The 15,989-nt window shown below is 49.8% G+C and overlaps 1 protein-coding gene across 1 annotated transcript in view; it reads left to right on the top strand.

The window, feature by feature from the left end:
- ARHGAP39 (Rho GTPase activating protein 39) overlaps positions 1-15,989 on the top strand; it is a 249,453-nt gene that overhangs the window by 195,203 nt on the left and 38,261 nt on the right. The window contains exon 5 of the mRNA XM_063131197.1: positions 5,048-5,609. Coding sequence (XP_062987267.1) covers positions 5,048-5,609 — 562 coding nt within the window. The remainder of the gene's footprint in view (positions 1-5,047; positions 5,610-15,989) is intronic.

Below are 15,989 nucleotides of genomic sequence, written 5' to 3'. Positions count from 1 at the left end.
TCAGCCTTCCTCAACCTGGGGCGCTCCAGATGTGTTGGACTGCATCTCCCAGAATGCCCCAGCCAGCTGGGGCATTCTGGGAGATGCAGTCCAACACATCTGGAGTGCCCCAGGTTGAGGAAGGCTGAACTAAGTGGACGGTTTCCCACCGTGCTCGACAGGCTTTTACCAGACCCCTCCTTCAGGGAGGGTCTTCAAGCTGTATCCTCTGCCATGTGGCTCGTCTAGTAGACCCTCTCCCACCTCCTCTCAACTCCACCCACTTGACCCTGTGGTGGACTCTGGGATCTGTCAATTCCGATGCTTCCTCCTCCGACAAAGACTGAGTTCCCAGGGAGGGGGAGAAGGGAGAAGGTGGTCTCTGAGCCTGGGCCTCCCGATAAGTTCCTGGGAAGATCCTTCCTTGACTTTTGGAGAGCCTTGGAGAATTTCCTCCTCCACTTCCTGTCTCGGCTGGTCTTCTTTTTCAGCTTCTGAGTCCGATTCGGGAACCACGCCAGGAAGACTAGGGTGGGCCTGATCCTGCCAGTGTGAGTGAGTGAAGCATACTCCTGGTAGTGACTTACTGAAGGACCAGTTTGAAGAGGATGGGAATCAGAAGGAGAGGACCAAGGGAGAACCATGGGGCATGAGCTCAGATGGAATGTAGCAAGTGAGAATTGGAGCAAGAGGAGATGAGGGATCCTCATGGTGGCCCCCTGAGCTGAAAGCCCACGCTGCCCCACCATCTTGGTCTTTTTTTCCTGGACAATTGACGATTCCAAACAAGGCTCTTATTATGCAATTGTCCTGCCTCACCCACAAACTTTTACGGGAGTCCAGACGAGGTTGCCCTCCATTTTTAGCCTTCCTTTGTTTTCCCCACAACTTCTTCTGCCTTTTTTCTTGCCATGAAAAAATCGGTTCAGGAGGAAAAAATAGAATAGCTGCACGATGCGTTCCGGCTGGTAGCACTAGGTGTCCTCTGCCTGGAAGCACCCAGTGTCTCCAGATAGCAACTCACACAACTTCCAGTGTGTTCTTTTCCTGAATGAACCCCAGAGATCCTAAGGATTCTAGGTGATTTCTGAAGTTGGGTGACTGCTCCTCTCTGTTTCTCTGCTTCCTTCCCAACCCCAGGCAGTTCTGGGGCTTTCCTGGGCCTTGTTTCCCACGGGCCCCTCAAAAGCTGGGGAGAGCCAGTGTGGTGTAGCGGCTAAAGTGTTGGACTGGGAGTCAGGAGATCCAGGTTCTAGTCCCCACTCGGCCATGGAAACCCACTTGGGTGACTTTGGGCCAGTCACGGACTCTCAGCCCAACCTACCTCAGAGGGTTGTTGTTGTGAGGATAACATGGAGAGGAGGAGGAGGATTATGTATGCCGCCTTGGGTTCCTTGGAGGAAAGAATAAATAAAAAGCTGCAGTTGACCCTGCCCTGTGCGTATTTTTCTGGACAGATCCTTTAACTTCTGTTGACTCTCTTTACCCTCCTCCTCCTCTATTTCTGGTTTTCTCCATGTGTTTGGGCTTCCCTGTGCGTTGCCCAACACGTAGCTTCTTTCTGTAGTAGTTTATAGCTCTGAGAACCTCCAAGCGTATCCCGGCACACGTTTACACAGTGTGTGTGATTTATTATAAGCTTACCCTAGGTCTGTTTACTTCCCTGTTTGGAGTTCAAGGTTGTTCGGCTTGGGGGTTTCGAAGCGGTTGGCTCCGAGCCTTCAGAGGTCTGGCAGTGTTTGGAAATGATTTAGTATCCGTAGGCGTCCTTCATGGCGTTTCGTCGTGATCCACCGGGCATAGGAAAAGCCGCTTGAGCGGGAGGCTTAGATGGTGACTTTAAAACTATAAACCCCGTCAGGAGTCGGGTAATTTAAAAAAAACCCTTCGCAAGCAACTGTAAGGATTTGATTGTGGTGAGAAGATAATACGTTTGTGTTTTTAACTCTTGCTTCCTGTGATCGAGAGAAGGGGAGAGTTCACCTAAGCCTGGAACTCTGTAGATTCCCTTAACCAATTTACAGAGATGTTGCAAAGTGCCATCGTTTGAGTGATTAGTGCAAAGATTATCTTCATTAACACTGTTTAGAGGGGTGGGGGATCCCAGTCCACAGTTGGGAAGTGCCTTTCTCAGGACCAACCAAAATGCCACAGAAGAGCGAGCAAGCTTTTGAGTTCTCCAGAATTCTTCATCAGGCTGGGCGGTACGTAAAGCAAGGGACAGGGGTTCTGTGTTTATTCTTTGGAAAGTGTCAGTGGAGAAAGGAATGTTTTTGTTCTAACTGTTTCATTGAGTTTTCCCAAATTACAATCAATATTTTTTTAATTAAAATGTTATAACCCCCCTCCCTTCACCTTGCTGAGAAACGGATGTGTTGTAATGCATCTGATGTAACAGAGCAGCATTACAGGAAAGAAAAATAAGTGTCTTCAGCAGGGCCGGTGCTACCATGGAGGCCACTCAGGCGGCCACCTAGAGCTCCAAGCTAAGAGGGGCACCGGGCGCAGCGCAGTACTCACGCGCATTGGCTGTGAGCCAGCCTGGCCCGAGGATTCAGCTGGGCCTGGGCGGGCGAGATGGCGCCCTGCGCCCGCCCAGCCGAAGCAAAGCCAGGGACGCTGGGGTGGGGATGGGGCGGCCCCACGTTTGGACTTCTGGAACGTGCCCGGAAGAGAGAGAGAGAGAATGTATGGGTGAATGGGGTGCATGGGGTCTTTGAGTGAATGCATGTCTTCATGCGTGTGTTTGTTTGGAGTGAGTGATGCTGAGTGTGTGTGTGCGCGCGCACGTGTGAATTGGAGGGGGGATGATTTGGAGGTGATATTCCTATTAAATAATGCATTTTAGACCCATAGACGTTCCTTTCCAATTTGTTTGCTGTAATTGGCATGACATATTTCTGGCACTTTAAAATAAATTTAGCAGTTTCAAGCTTTGTGCTTCTTATTTTTTCCAGGAAACATATGTTCTTAAAAATCAAAGTTGGCATTTTTTTGGGTGTGTGTGTGAAAGTAGTTCACCTTGCCTAGGGCGCAAAATAGTCTGGCACCGGCCCTGGTCTTCAGCTTCTGTTCTCAGAGTTGCCAGGTGAAAGGATTCTCTTGGCTTGCCAGAGACCGCTCAGAGTTGCTGTCAGTCAGTCGAGAGGTGGCCATACAAGGCTAGAAGGACTAGTGAAGTCTGACTCTGTATAAAACAATTTTGTATGTTTCAAAAACCCCATCGTGACAGGGAGATGCGTTAGCCTAGAGGAGGAAACATCTGAAGCTCATTTTTCTAACTTGAATGCATACTTTCTTAATAAAAATACTATGCAATACTTCCAGTTTTGGAATCTCTGTAATCAGGGGTATAGATGGAAAATTTGTAAAAAATAAATCTTAATCTGATACAGTCAATGACACTTTTAAATATCTCAAAATGGAATACTAAAATCAAAGTACCATCATTGCATGACGAGATTTCAGATTCAAAACTTACAATTGGGGGATTTAGAATTTGCCTATCTCTTTTAACTACTATTGTATGGAAAGGGGCTGGCTGTTTTGCTCTTGCTCCCAGTGATCCATCTAGCCCACCTTCCTGAACCTGGGGTGCTCCAGATGTGTTGGACTGCATCTCCCAGAATCCATTCTGGGAGTTGTAGTCCAACACATCTGGAGCGCCCCAGGTTCAGGAAGGCTGATAGCCCAAAACAGTTGGACCTGGCTGACTGCAGCCTTTCTCAGGCAGGCATCTATCTCAAACTTGAGAGTCAGTCTGGGACTTCCCACTCTTTGCTGGAGCCCTGTCCCTTTCCTTCAAAGCCCTACCTAGAAGTTACCATGTTTTGTGGTCCAGCTAACCACAGAGCTGGACCACAAAACATGGGAAATGGGAGAGGGTGGATTGCTGGTGATTCAAGGTCTGCAGTACGACAGCTGACATTTATAGGAAAATGACACACTTAGGGGAACACCTAACGGCTTTCTCCGCTGTGGCACCCCGGTTGTGGAATGAGCTCCCCAGAGAGGTCCGCCTGGCGCCTACACTGTACTCTTTTCGTCGCCAGCTGAAGACCTTTTTATTCTCTCAGTATTTTAACACTTAATTTGAACTTAAATCTAAATTTTATTATTCTAACTCTGTATTTTAATCTTATATCAATTTTGCTGCGTGGTTTTGTCCTGGTTGTGCTTTTTATTTATTTATTTATTTATTTGTTGCATTTTAATACCGCCCAATAGCTGAAGCTCTCTGGGCGGTTCACAAAAGTACACCCAATCCGCACGGAACCCCAACTCCGTGGCTTCTATAGGAACGGATTCACACATTTCTAAATTCCTATACAGAATTTTCTTCCGTTTAGGGCAGCCTTTCTCAACCTGGGGCGCTCCAGATGTGTTGGACTGCATCTCCCAGAATGCCCCAGCCAGTGGAGCTGGCTGGGGCATTCTGGGAGTTGTAGTCCAACACATCTGGAGTGCCTCAGGTTGAGAAAGGCTGGTTTAGGGATTAGCGCCCTGCATGGGGGGCCATTACAATGAATATCATATGCAAAGCCAACCACCCCGCCCGCCTCCCAACAACGCAGACACGCAAAGCTAGATCCCCACGTGCAGATAGCCAGCCGTAAGTGCAGCAAATGTAAGGTCGTCACACTTATAGATGACGATCTACATCTCAGGGTCAGAAAAAAAGAACCAAAAAACGAATGGGTCGCCATGCGTGGAGCGACCCAGAGACCTACTTTTGATACTGTATTTTGTATTTGTGCTTTTAACCTGTTGGTTGTTTTATTATGGTTTTGATTTTTGTGAACCGCCCAGAGAGCTTCGGCTATGGGGTGGTATAAAAATGTACTGAATGAATAAATAAATAAATAAACAAGCAAACACAGCCGGCAAAACGCAACTTTGCAAAAGAGGCAAGCAGCTGCCATTTCCGACTCACTGGTGGAGGGTGGAGAAGGGGGAGAAACTGGACGTTGGGGGGATGAGATTCAACTTTCCTCTGTGGTTGATGCTGGTCTCCCGTTATCAGGCCGGTGATCACCATGTCTTGTCTCTCTTGCCTTGTTTTCCCCAGTCGGAGGACCTTGGCGCCTGCGCACAGTTTGAGAGCAGCCGACAGAACAGGAATATGATGCCTAGCACCAGCTGTGTCTTCCCCACCTTCAACCTGCGGAAGCCTTCCTCCGAGACGGACATTGAGAACTGGGCCTCCAAGCACTTCAACAAGCACACTCAGGGCCTCTTTCGGCGCAAGGTCTCCATTGCCAACATGTTGGCCTGGAGCAGCGAGTCCATCAAGAAGCCCATGATCATGACCACCGACCGCAACGTCAAGAAGGAAGCCTGCGAGATCTTCAAGCTGATCCAGATGTACATGGGCGACCGGCGGGCCAAGACGGACCAACTCAACGTGGCTTTGGAGATCGCCACCAAAGGCTGGAGCATGCAGGGCCTCCGGGACGAACTGTACATTCAGCTGTGCCGGCAGACCACCGAGAACTTCCGCTACGAGAGCCTAGCTCGGGGCTGGGAGCTCATGTCGATCTGCCTGGCCTTCTTCCCACCCACCCCCAAGTTCCACTCATACCTAGAAGGATACATTTACAGGCACATGGATCCAGTGAACGACACGAAAGGTAAGAGCGAGAGTGGGAGGCTGGTCTGGTCTGGCTTTGCCCCTTTGGGACTGGTTCTCAGTCGGCAGCCCATTTCCAGCGTCGGTTAGCCCCCAAGACAGCTGAAGCGAGGTCCACTTTGGGTGTTAGCACTGGTCTTCTCCTCTTCCTGGGGCTCTGCAAAATCCAGCATGAGATCTGATACGAAACGAGTTTGATGGCTTTGAGCTAGTCTGGAGTTTGCATGCATGTGTGTGTGCTCACATGTGCATGCGCACGCGCGCACGCGCACACACATATACACAACTGAGCATACATGTTTGAGCTTATTTATTTTCAGTTTTCAATTATTTATGTCCCAGATAACATAACACAGTTGAGTAGGGCTGGATTAACTTTTATGCTTCGGATACTGTAGGTGGGGTTGTCCTGCCTAATTGGGTGCAGGGGATTGCCCTCCCTGATAAACCGCCCAGAGAGCTTCGGCTAGGGGGCGGTATATAAATTTAATAAAATAAATAAATAAATAGAAGCAGCCCCTTTTTCTCCTCCTTTTTTTGTGTCCCAGAGTCTCTTTTCATTTCTTGACATTTCTTGACATTCAAGACGGATGCAGACAAGCTGGAGCGTGTTCAGAGGAGGGCAACCAGGATGATCAGGGGTCTGGAAACAAAGCCCTATGAAGAGAGACTGAAAGAACTGGGCTTGTTTAGCCTGGAGAAGAGAAGATGGAGGGGAGACATGATAGCACTCTTCCAATACTTGAAAGGTTGTCACAGAGAGGAGGGCCAGGATCTCTTCTCTATCCTCCCAGAGTGCAGGACACGGAATAACGGGCTCAAGTTACAGGAAGCCAGATTCCAGCTGGACATCAGGAAAAACTTCCTGACTGTTAGAGCAGTATGACAATGGAATCAGTGACCTAGGGAGGTTGTGGGCTCTCCCACACTAGAGGCCTTTAAGAGGCAGCTGGACAACCATCTGTCAGGGATGCTTTAGGGTGGATTCCTGCATTGAGCAGGGGGTTGGACTCGATGGCTTTGTAGGCCCCTTCCAACTCTGCTATTCTATGATTCTATGATTCTATGATTCTTGAATCATAGAATAGCAGAGTTGGAAGGGGCCTACAAGGCCATCGAGTCCAGTCCCCTGCTCAATGCAGGAATCCACCCTAAAGCATCCCTGACAGATGGTTGTCCAACTGCCTCTTGAAGGCCTCGAGTGGAAGAGCCCACAACCTCCCTAGGTACCTGGTTCCATTGTTGTACTGCTCTAACAGTCAGGAAGTTTTTCCTGATGTCCAGCTGGAATCTGGCTTCCTTTAACTTGAGCCCGTTATTCTGTGTCCTGCACTCTGGGAGGATCGAGAAGAGATCCTGGCCCTCCTCTGTGTGACAACCTTTTAAGTATTTGAAGAGGGCTATCACGTCTCCCCTCAATCTTCTCTTCTCCAGGCTAAACCTGCCCAGTTCTTTCAGTCTCTCTTCATAGGGCTTTGTTTCCAGACCCCTGATCATCCTGGTTGCCCTCCTCTGAACCCCCTCCAGCTTGTCTGCAACCTTCTTGAAGTGTGGCACCCAGACCTGGACGCAATACTCAAGATGAGGCCTAACCAGGGCCGAATCCTCTCCCAGCTTGGTTCTTCTCAGCGGCAGCAGGAAGGAGGCACTAGAGCAGAGGGCTCACATCTCTGGGATGGAAGCTGAGTCCTCCTGACTTCTCTTTGTCCCTTCTCCACGTTATGCGGGTGACTCAGAGATGCCAGCGGCCACCTATTTTGCAATGTTGTATGTCATCCATGCTGCCCCACTTCACTATAAATTTCGGCAGCAGTACGTTAGTCCTTGAATCATTGGCAAGACACACACACCCCGCCGGACGCACACGTGTGCCCAGTTCCCCCCTTCTTCTGCAGCCCAGCTCTGCAGTTAAAGCTAGTAATTGGTTATTCTAGGCGCTGTTAACACACGGCTGTTATTCTAAGTCATTAAGCACCAAACCACATTCCGGCCGCTGACCAAAGCCACCCGGCTAATGTTCTCTGCCTGATGAGCAAGAGGAACGAAATGATTTCATTAACGAGGTGTGAAAATGCCTTACGTTGTTGCCTTTTGTTGCTTACTGATGTAGCTGATGGAGACAGCGGCCTGGTTTCTCCTTTCAGGGCAACCATGTACTGAACAGGACGCCCTTCATCTCCGCAGAGCCTAGAAACAGCTCTGCAGTTAGACCAGCCTTCCTCAACCTGGGGCGCTCCAGATGTGTTGGACTGCATCTCCCAGAATTCCCCAGCCTGGCTGGGGCATTCTGGGATATGCAGTCCAACACATCTGGAGCACCCCAGGTTGAGGAAGGCTGAGTTAGACACACAGGAGGCATACCTGCACGTGGTCTAGCTCCCAGTTCGTCTCCTTGAGAATCCTGCCTTTGACTTAAAAGACCAAAGGTCTGCAAATCTCCGGTCCTCGTTTTGCGGAAGTTAAAAGAAAAATGCAGGAAGAGCCGTCAGCGGGTTCAGCACTAGACTCCTGCGTTGCATGCATGACATTTAGTTGGAAAATATTTGGGGCCGCACGGCTGGGCTCTGCCCTGAAAGGCCTGGCAGCCTGCTGTTGGACAGAGTAGGCTCCGGTCTGTTTGGACTGTTTGCAGAAGTCTTTGGCTAAAAGTAATATATACAACCAGCTGGCAATGACCAATTAGTTGGACTGTTAGTTGGTTCGGTATGAGGCAAGTCTCCCCCTTTTTCCTTTTATCCCTACAGTTGGTAAACAGCCCAAGCGTTCAGTGTTTGCAGCCAGGCCCAGTGAGTAGTGGCGTACACCCTGCCTCCCCGGCATCTGAATGCCTTTGTTTCCCTGCTGTTGAAAAAGTCCCATTAAACTGACTTTTTCCATACTAATTTCTCCCCAGCCCCTCGGAAAACCTCACTGGCTCTCTGTTGTTTTCGGAAGGAAGGACCAAGTCGGAGGACTCTCTAGTAACCATCTACAGGGGAGGGGAAACTCTGGCCCCTGGGCCTAATCCAGCCTGTGGCAGTTCCCCATCCAGCCTTCAGAGCCTTCATGTGAGCAAAGCATCCTCAGGTGGGCTGAAGGATGGAGCAGCCCCTCTGGATCTGCCCGTGTGACATGTGGACAAGTCCCCATGCCACATCCCCTGCCGTTTCCTCCGAATTGTTAAGTGTAGGAGGGAGCTGTGTCCCTGGTGCTGTCCCGTCGTAGTCAGCACAAACACACCCATACTTGCTTAGAGTCAGTATGGACATCAGTGTAATGAAATACTGCGTTGCAGGTGTTCTCTGTTTTCCCCTTTGGAGCACAGATTTCTCTCTCCAGGACCTAAAGCACGGATGGAGAATCTCTGGCCCTGGGGAGGTCCCCACCCCACCCACTTCCTTGCTGACTTAAGACTTATCTTGGAATTGTTGTAGATTGCAAGGTGAATATGAGCCAACAGTGCAATATGGCTGCAAGAAAGGCAAATGCTATTTTGTGCTGCATTAATAGAAGTATAGCTTCCAAATCACGTGAGGTACTGGTTCCTCTCTATTCGGCCCTGGTTAGGCCTCATCTAGAGTATTGCGTCCAGTTCTGGGCTCCACAATTCAAGAAGGATGCAGACAAGCTGGAGCGTGTTCAGAGAAGGGCAACCAGGATGATCAGGGGTCTGGAAACAAAGCCCTATGAAGAGAGACTGAAAGAACTGGGCCTGTTTAGCCTGGAGAAGAGAAGATTGAGGGGAGACAGGATAACACTCTTCAAATACTTAAAAGGTTGTCCCACAGAGGAGGGCCAGGATCTCTTCTTGATCCTCCCAGAGTGCAGGACACGGAATAACGGACTCAAGTTACAGGAAGCCAGATTCCAGCTGGACATCAGGAAAAACTTCCTGACTGTTAGAGCAGTACAACAATGGAATCAGTTACCTAGGGAGGTTGTGGGCTCTCCCACACTAGAGGCCTTCAAGAGGCAGCTGGACAACCATCTGTCAGTGATGCTTTAGGGTGGATTCCTGCATTGAGCAGGGGGTTGGACTCGATGGCCTTGTAGGCCCCTTCCAACTCTGCGATTCTATGATTCTATGACTGAACACTGATCGGAGTTAATGGATTTGCCCTCTTCCCTCCCCACAGTACAATTAGACTTTTACCAAGTCTGCAGTGATGTCGATGGAGGCTTTTAAAAGCCTCATAGCAGCACAGGGGGGCATTTTGAGGTGGGGAGAGTCACTGCAATGAAGAGAAAGTCTAAGCAACCCCCCACCAAGGCTGTGACACCCCGTCAAACAATCACCCTTCCACCATTAGCTTTTGAAAAGCCCCGATTGCAGTGGGGAAGGCCTGATGTGTGTGTGTGTGAGAGTAAATGGGGTCTGGGCAATCACTGCTGCCGTAGGGCCACCAACATGCTTGCCCAGAACTAGTTTGGCCTTGGGCCAAAAAGCTTCCCTGTCCCTAGGCTAAACGGTGGCGGAATGTAGTTGCCTGTCCATTGATGGAGCTAACCAGGGTTCCTGCTTGACCTATGACTAGCTGTGTTTGGGCCCAATAGGGGAAGGGAGGAAGTCTGTGCTCCAAAAGAGAAGAGGAGCTGAGAGGTTAGGTCCTGCAGCCTCCCCCCCCAGCTGCCACAAGGGGGGCAAAAGCCGTGGCAGTGGTAGGGCACACGTTTTGCATGCAGAAAGTCCCAGGTTTGATCTCATAGAATCATAGAATCATAGAATAGCAGAGTTGGAAGGGGCCTATAAGGCCATCGAGTCCAACCCCCTGCTCAATGCAGGAATCCACCCTAAACCACTCTGGGAGGATCGAGAAGAGATCCTGGCCCTCCTCTGTGTGACAACCTTTGAAGTATTTGAAGAGTGCTATCATGTCTCCCCTCCATCTTCTCTTCTCCAGGCTAAACATGCCCAGTTCTTTCAGTCTCTCTTCATAGGGCTTTGTTTCCAGACCCCTGATCATCCTGGTTGCCCTCCTCTGAACACACTCCAGCTTGTCTGCGTCCTTCTTGAATTGTGGAGCCCAGAACTGGACGTAACACTTTAGATGAACCAGGGCTGAATAGAGAGGAACCAGTACCTCACGTGATTTGGAAGCTATACTTCTATTAATGCAGCCCAAAATAGCATTTGCCTTTCTTGCAGCCATATCACACTGTTGGCTCATATTCAGCTTGCGATCTTCAACAATTCTAAGATCCTTCTCGTTTGTAGTATTGCTGAGCCAAGTATCTCTGGCATCTCCAACTTCTGTCTCAAACCCTGGAAGAGCCCTTGCTGCCAGTCAGTGTTGACAACACTGGGCTAGGTGGACCAAAGGTCTGACTCAATATAAGGCAGCTTCCTACGTTCTGTGTTCCTAGGACTCCACATATCACAATTGCCATCCATACTGGCTGCGTCTCCTTGATTCAGGATTTGGGTTTCCGCCTGCCGAACCCCACCATCTCCTTATTAAAGCCCCACCAGCTCAGCCCCAGCCTCGGAGTGCCACCAGATCAGATGAAAGGGCCTTCGCGATGCTTCTGAAAGATAAGGGCTGCAGCATTGTGAGGCTGTTACTGAAAGGGAAGGTTCCTTTGGATTTGCCGGCGCGCTCGAAGCAAGTCCTGAGGAGTGAGAGGCCTTCCTGCTCCAGGCTCTTCAAGAGCAGGCTGGCCTGCCGACGGCGCTTTTTCTTGGAACGCAAAGCAGTTGAATAGGAGATTAAGGGCGAGAGCGGTGAAAATGATACAAGCCTTTCAGCTCTTAATCGCGCCACATTTAGCAGGCTCTTAGTACACTTTTAGCTCTTGTCCTTTTCTCATTGAAGCCCCGTTCAGAGGTTCCTCTGCGGCGGAAAAATGGCTTCTGCCTGGTCAAGGCTCTTCGTAACTCCGGGAAGGTGCAGGAATACGACAAATAAATTCGGTGCTGAGAAAAGCGGAATTCGGCAGTCTGTGCATGACGCAAATAGGCAAACTTGCATGGGTTTGTTCTGGGTTTGCTAGGGATGAGAAATGCAAGGAACTCCACAGGCCTTGCCTGCAAGTCTGGAAGTCTTATTTTGCATGCACACACACACACACAAACACGCAATCATAGAATCATAGAATAGCAGAGTTGGAAGGGACCTACAAGGCCATCGAGTCCAACCCCCTGCTCAGTGCAGGAATCCACCCTAAAGCATCCCCGACAGATGGTTGTCCAGCTGCCTCTTGAATGACTGGTGTGGGAGAGCCCACAACCTCCCTAGGTAACAGGTTCCATTGTCGTACTGCTCTAACAGTCAGGAAGTTTTTCCTGATGTCCACATGGAATCTGGCTTCCTTTAACTTGAGCCCGTTATTCCGTGTCCTGCACTCTGGGAGGATCGAGAAGAGATCCTGGCCCTCCTCTGTGTGACAACCTTTTAAGTATTTGAAGAGTGCTGTCATGTCTCCCCTCCATCTTCTCTTCTTCAGGCTAAACAGGCCCAGTTCTTTCAGTCTCTCTTCATAGGGCTTTGTTTCCAGACCCCTGATCATCCTGGTTGCCCTCCTCTGAACACACTCCAGCTTGTCTGCGTCCTTCTTGAACTGTGGAGCCCAGAACTGGATGCAATACTCTAGATGTGGCCTAACCAGGGCCGAATAGAGAGGAACCAGTACCTCACGTGATTTCGAAGCTATACTTCTATTAATGCAGCCCAAAATAGCATTTGCCTTTCTTGTAGCCATATCGCACTGTTGGCTCATATTCAGCTTGTGATCTACAACAATTCCCAGATCCTTCTCGTTTGTAGAATTGCTGAGCCAAGTATCCCCCATCTTGTAACTGTGCCTTTGGTTTCTATTTCCTAAATGTAGAACTTGGCATTTATCCCTATTAAATTTCATTCTGTTGTTTCCAGCCCAGCACTCCAGCCTATCAAGATCCCTTTGAAGTTTGTTTCTGTCTTCCAGGGTATTAGCTATCCCACCCAATTTGGTGTCATCTGCAAATTTGATCAGCGTTCCCTGCACCTCCTCGTCCAAATCATTAATAAAAATGTTGAAGAGCACTGGGCCCAGGACTGAGCCCTGCGGTACCCCACTCGTTGCCTCTCCCCAGTTTGAGAAGGTTCCATTGATAAGTACTCTTTGAGTCCGATTCTGTAGCCAACTGTGAATCAGGGGTCTGGAAACAAAGCCCTATGAAGAGAGACTGAAAGAACTGGGCATGTTGAGCCTGGAGAAGAGAAGATGGAGGGGAGACATGATAACACTCTTCAAATACTGAAAAGGTTGTCACACAGAGGAGGGCCAGGATCTCTTTTCGATCCTCCCAGTGTGCAGGACACGGAAGAACGGGCTCAAGTTAAAGGAAGCCAGATTCCAGCTGGACATCAGGAAAAACTTCCTGACTGTTAGAGCAGTATGACAATGGAACCAGTGACCTAGGGAAGTTGTGGGCTCTCCCACACTAGAGGCCTTCAAGAGGCAGCTGGACAACCACCTGTCAGGGATGCTTTAAGGTGGATTCCTGCATTGAGCTGGGGGTTGGACTCGATGGCCTTGTAAGTCCCTTCCAACTCTGCTATTCTATGATTCTATGAAATGGGGCTTCAGCAAATTCAGGGAGGACGGAGAGGTCTGAGAACAGTAGAACCTCCAGTTTCAGAGGAGACCTGCCCCTGAATACCAGTCACAATAACAGGAGAAGGTGTTTGCTTTCATGCCTGACTTACGGTTGGTCTCTGCGGGAAGCAGGGAATGGTGGACGTGCATTTGAGGCTGGCAGGTGCCCTTGCCTTCCTGAAGGAAATTGTTCATGATCCCACTAGCAATGGTCCCAGCTTCTCCCAGTTGATCTTGACCCGTTGGCCTGGACACAGATCCACTATGCAGCTGGTTCCCTCCATCTTCTGCATCGGGATTGGACACAGTCAAAACCAATCCGTGCAAATAATAATAATAATAATAATAATAATAATAATAAGAAGAAGAAGAAGAAGAAGAAGAAGAAGAAGAAGTATCCCGCCTTTTGCCCAATGCTGCGCCTCACAAAGTTTAAAACATACATTGGGGGGAAAACACATAAACATTTAAAATACACAACAAAATTATAAGACGTTAACATAGATGGAGGGCCAGATTATTCTCCAAAGGCCTGCTGGAACAAAAATGTTTTAGCCTGCTTCCGAAACCCATCAAGGAGGGAGCCAGCCTAGCTTCCCTGGGAAGAGAGTTCTAAAGCACTGGAGCAGCCACCGAGAAGGCCCTCTCCCATGTTCCCACCAAGCACGCCTGTGAAGATGGTGGGACTGAAAGAAGGGCTTCTCCAGAAGATCTCAAAGCACGGGCAGGCTCATAAAGGAGAATACGGTCTTTCAGATAACTTGGACCCGAGCCGTAAAGGGCTTTATAGGTCATAACTTTGAATTGTGCCCGGAAACAGACTGGAAGCCGGTGGAGCTGTTTTAACAGGGGAGTTCTCTGCTCCCTGTAACCAGCCCCGGTCAACAATCTGGCTGCAGCTCTTTGAACCAGCTGGCGTTTCCGAACACTCTTCAAAGGCAGCCCCACGTAGAGCGCGTTACAGTGATCCAATCGAGATGTAACTAAGGCATGTGTCACCGTGGCCAGGTCCGACATCTCTAGGAACGGGCGCAGCTGGCGCACTAGCTTTAACTGTGCAAATGCCCTCCTGGCCTCCGCCGAAACCTGGGCATCCAGGCTCAGGGCTGAATCCAGAAGGACACCCAAGCTGTGGACCTGCGTCTTCAGGGGGAGCGTAACCCCATCCAACACAAGCTGAATCCCTATTCCCTGATCTACCCAAGGCGGAGCGTTCTCAGAACATAGGATCAAATTGGCTTGTTAAAAAGTGGCCTGCAAGCCAAGTGGAGTGTGTTTGAATCATGTTGGGTAGATGGGCTGGAGAGCTTTCTTCCTTCCTCTGTTTCCCACCCACTCACGTCCCAGATTTCAAAGCCGGCGGAGGTGCTGATATAATGATTGCCATTGAGGATTCTCCGTGCAAAGCAACAGAGCCCTCTCTCGGCTTCTGTGCTCGCAGATTAGCTGGGGGGGGGGGAGAGAAGGGCGGTGGCGCAGCTGTGATGTCACATGCACGCAAACACACACACACACACACAGAGACACACGTGTGCTTCGTTTCGGTGTGAATGTGAGGACAAGAAGAGTGAATGAGTGAGGGTGCGAATTTAAGAATGAACCTCAACTTCTTCTTCTCCCGGAGGAGATGGAGTGGTTTTTGAGGGAAGAACAGGGACGCCACGTGCGCCGCATTGTCACGGACAGGGGCTCCTGCATGCATGCAGCTCTGGCTCACGTTGGGCGCATAAAACTCGTTCCTTGTACATAGTTGCGATCCATGCTGGATTTGTCTCTTGGGAGGGCCCGGGTCAAACGTCAGCGCTATCCCCTGTTCCTAACCGTTGAGGAGAAGCGGTGCCCATGCTCCCCTGAGGCCTGGCAGGCGCTTCCTTGATTCATTTATAGCTGTTCTCCACGCCGTGCTGTTTTATGTTCACAGGAGCTTTGTTTTCTGTGCCCGTGGAATGGGCACATTGGAAAGACGGTTTTAAACGGCTCACGAAAAAATGCACATAACCAGCCAACGATCGCTCGCCTATTCTTCCCCCCCCTTCCCCCGCCCCCCGCCAGGATAGCTCTAGCCCTGGAGAGAAAGAGGGATCAGTTATAGTCAGTGGTAACCCTTCCCGTCGACCCCGATCCTTGCTGTCGTGAAGTGTTTCTTTATCTGCCGTGTAATCCTGGATGTTTCAAAGTCAAACACAGGGAGGTTGTTTCTACTTGCCTCTGTGTGTGCAGAAAATCTTACCACGGCTAAAATTATAGCGATGGTGGGTTAAGTCTCACCCACCCACCCCATCCCCATTTTTGTTTTAATTCACTGTGGATCTCTTTAGGTAAAGACATTGATTGTGTTTATATCCCACCTTTTCCCCTTTAATTTATTTATTTATTACATTTTTATACCGCCCAATAGCCGAAGCTCTCTGTGCGGTTCACAAGGTGGCGTACATAAGCCTCCTCCTCACCATTTAGATCCTCACAACAACTACCCTGTGGGGTAGGTTGGGCTGAGAGGCTGTGACTGGCCCAAAGTCACCCGACTAGAACCCGGATCTCCCGATTCCCAGTCCAACACTCTAGCCCCTACACCACACTGGCTCCTGGAAAGGGAGGCTCTCAACTCCTGCATTGCCCAACGCGTTGGCAAAGGCAGCCCGCCCACTATTCACTGCCTTTTTCACTATTATGGTGAGATCACACGGAGATTTCTCCATAGTCCGGGAGTGCATTTGATGTGCTATGACCCCCAAAGTGCACATATGTATACCATCCTTCCCTAACCCGGGGCCCTCCAGATGTGTTGGGACTACACCTCCCACTGTCCACAGCCAGCATGCAG

The sequence above is a fragment of the Elgaria multicarinata genome, chromosome 7, assembly GCF_023053635.1.
Source record: "Elgaria multicarinata webbii isolate HBS135686 ecotype San Diego chromosome 7, rElgMul1.1.pri, whole genome shotgun sequence".
NCBI classification, from domain to species: Eukaryota; Metazoa; Chordata; class Lepidosauria; order Squamata; family Anguidae; genus Elgaria; species Elgaria multicarinata.
This window is presented reverse-complemented; position numbering and strand designations above follow the sequence as displayed.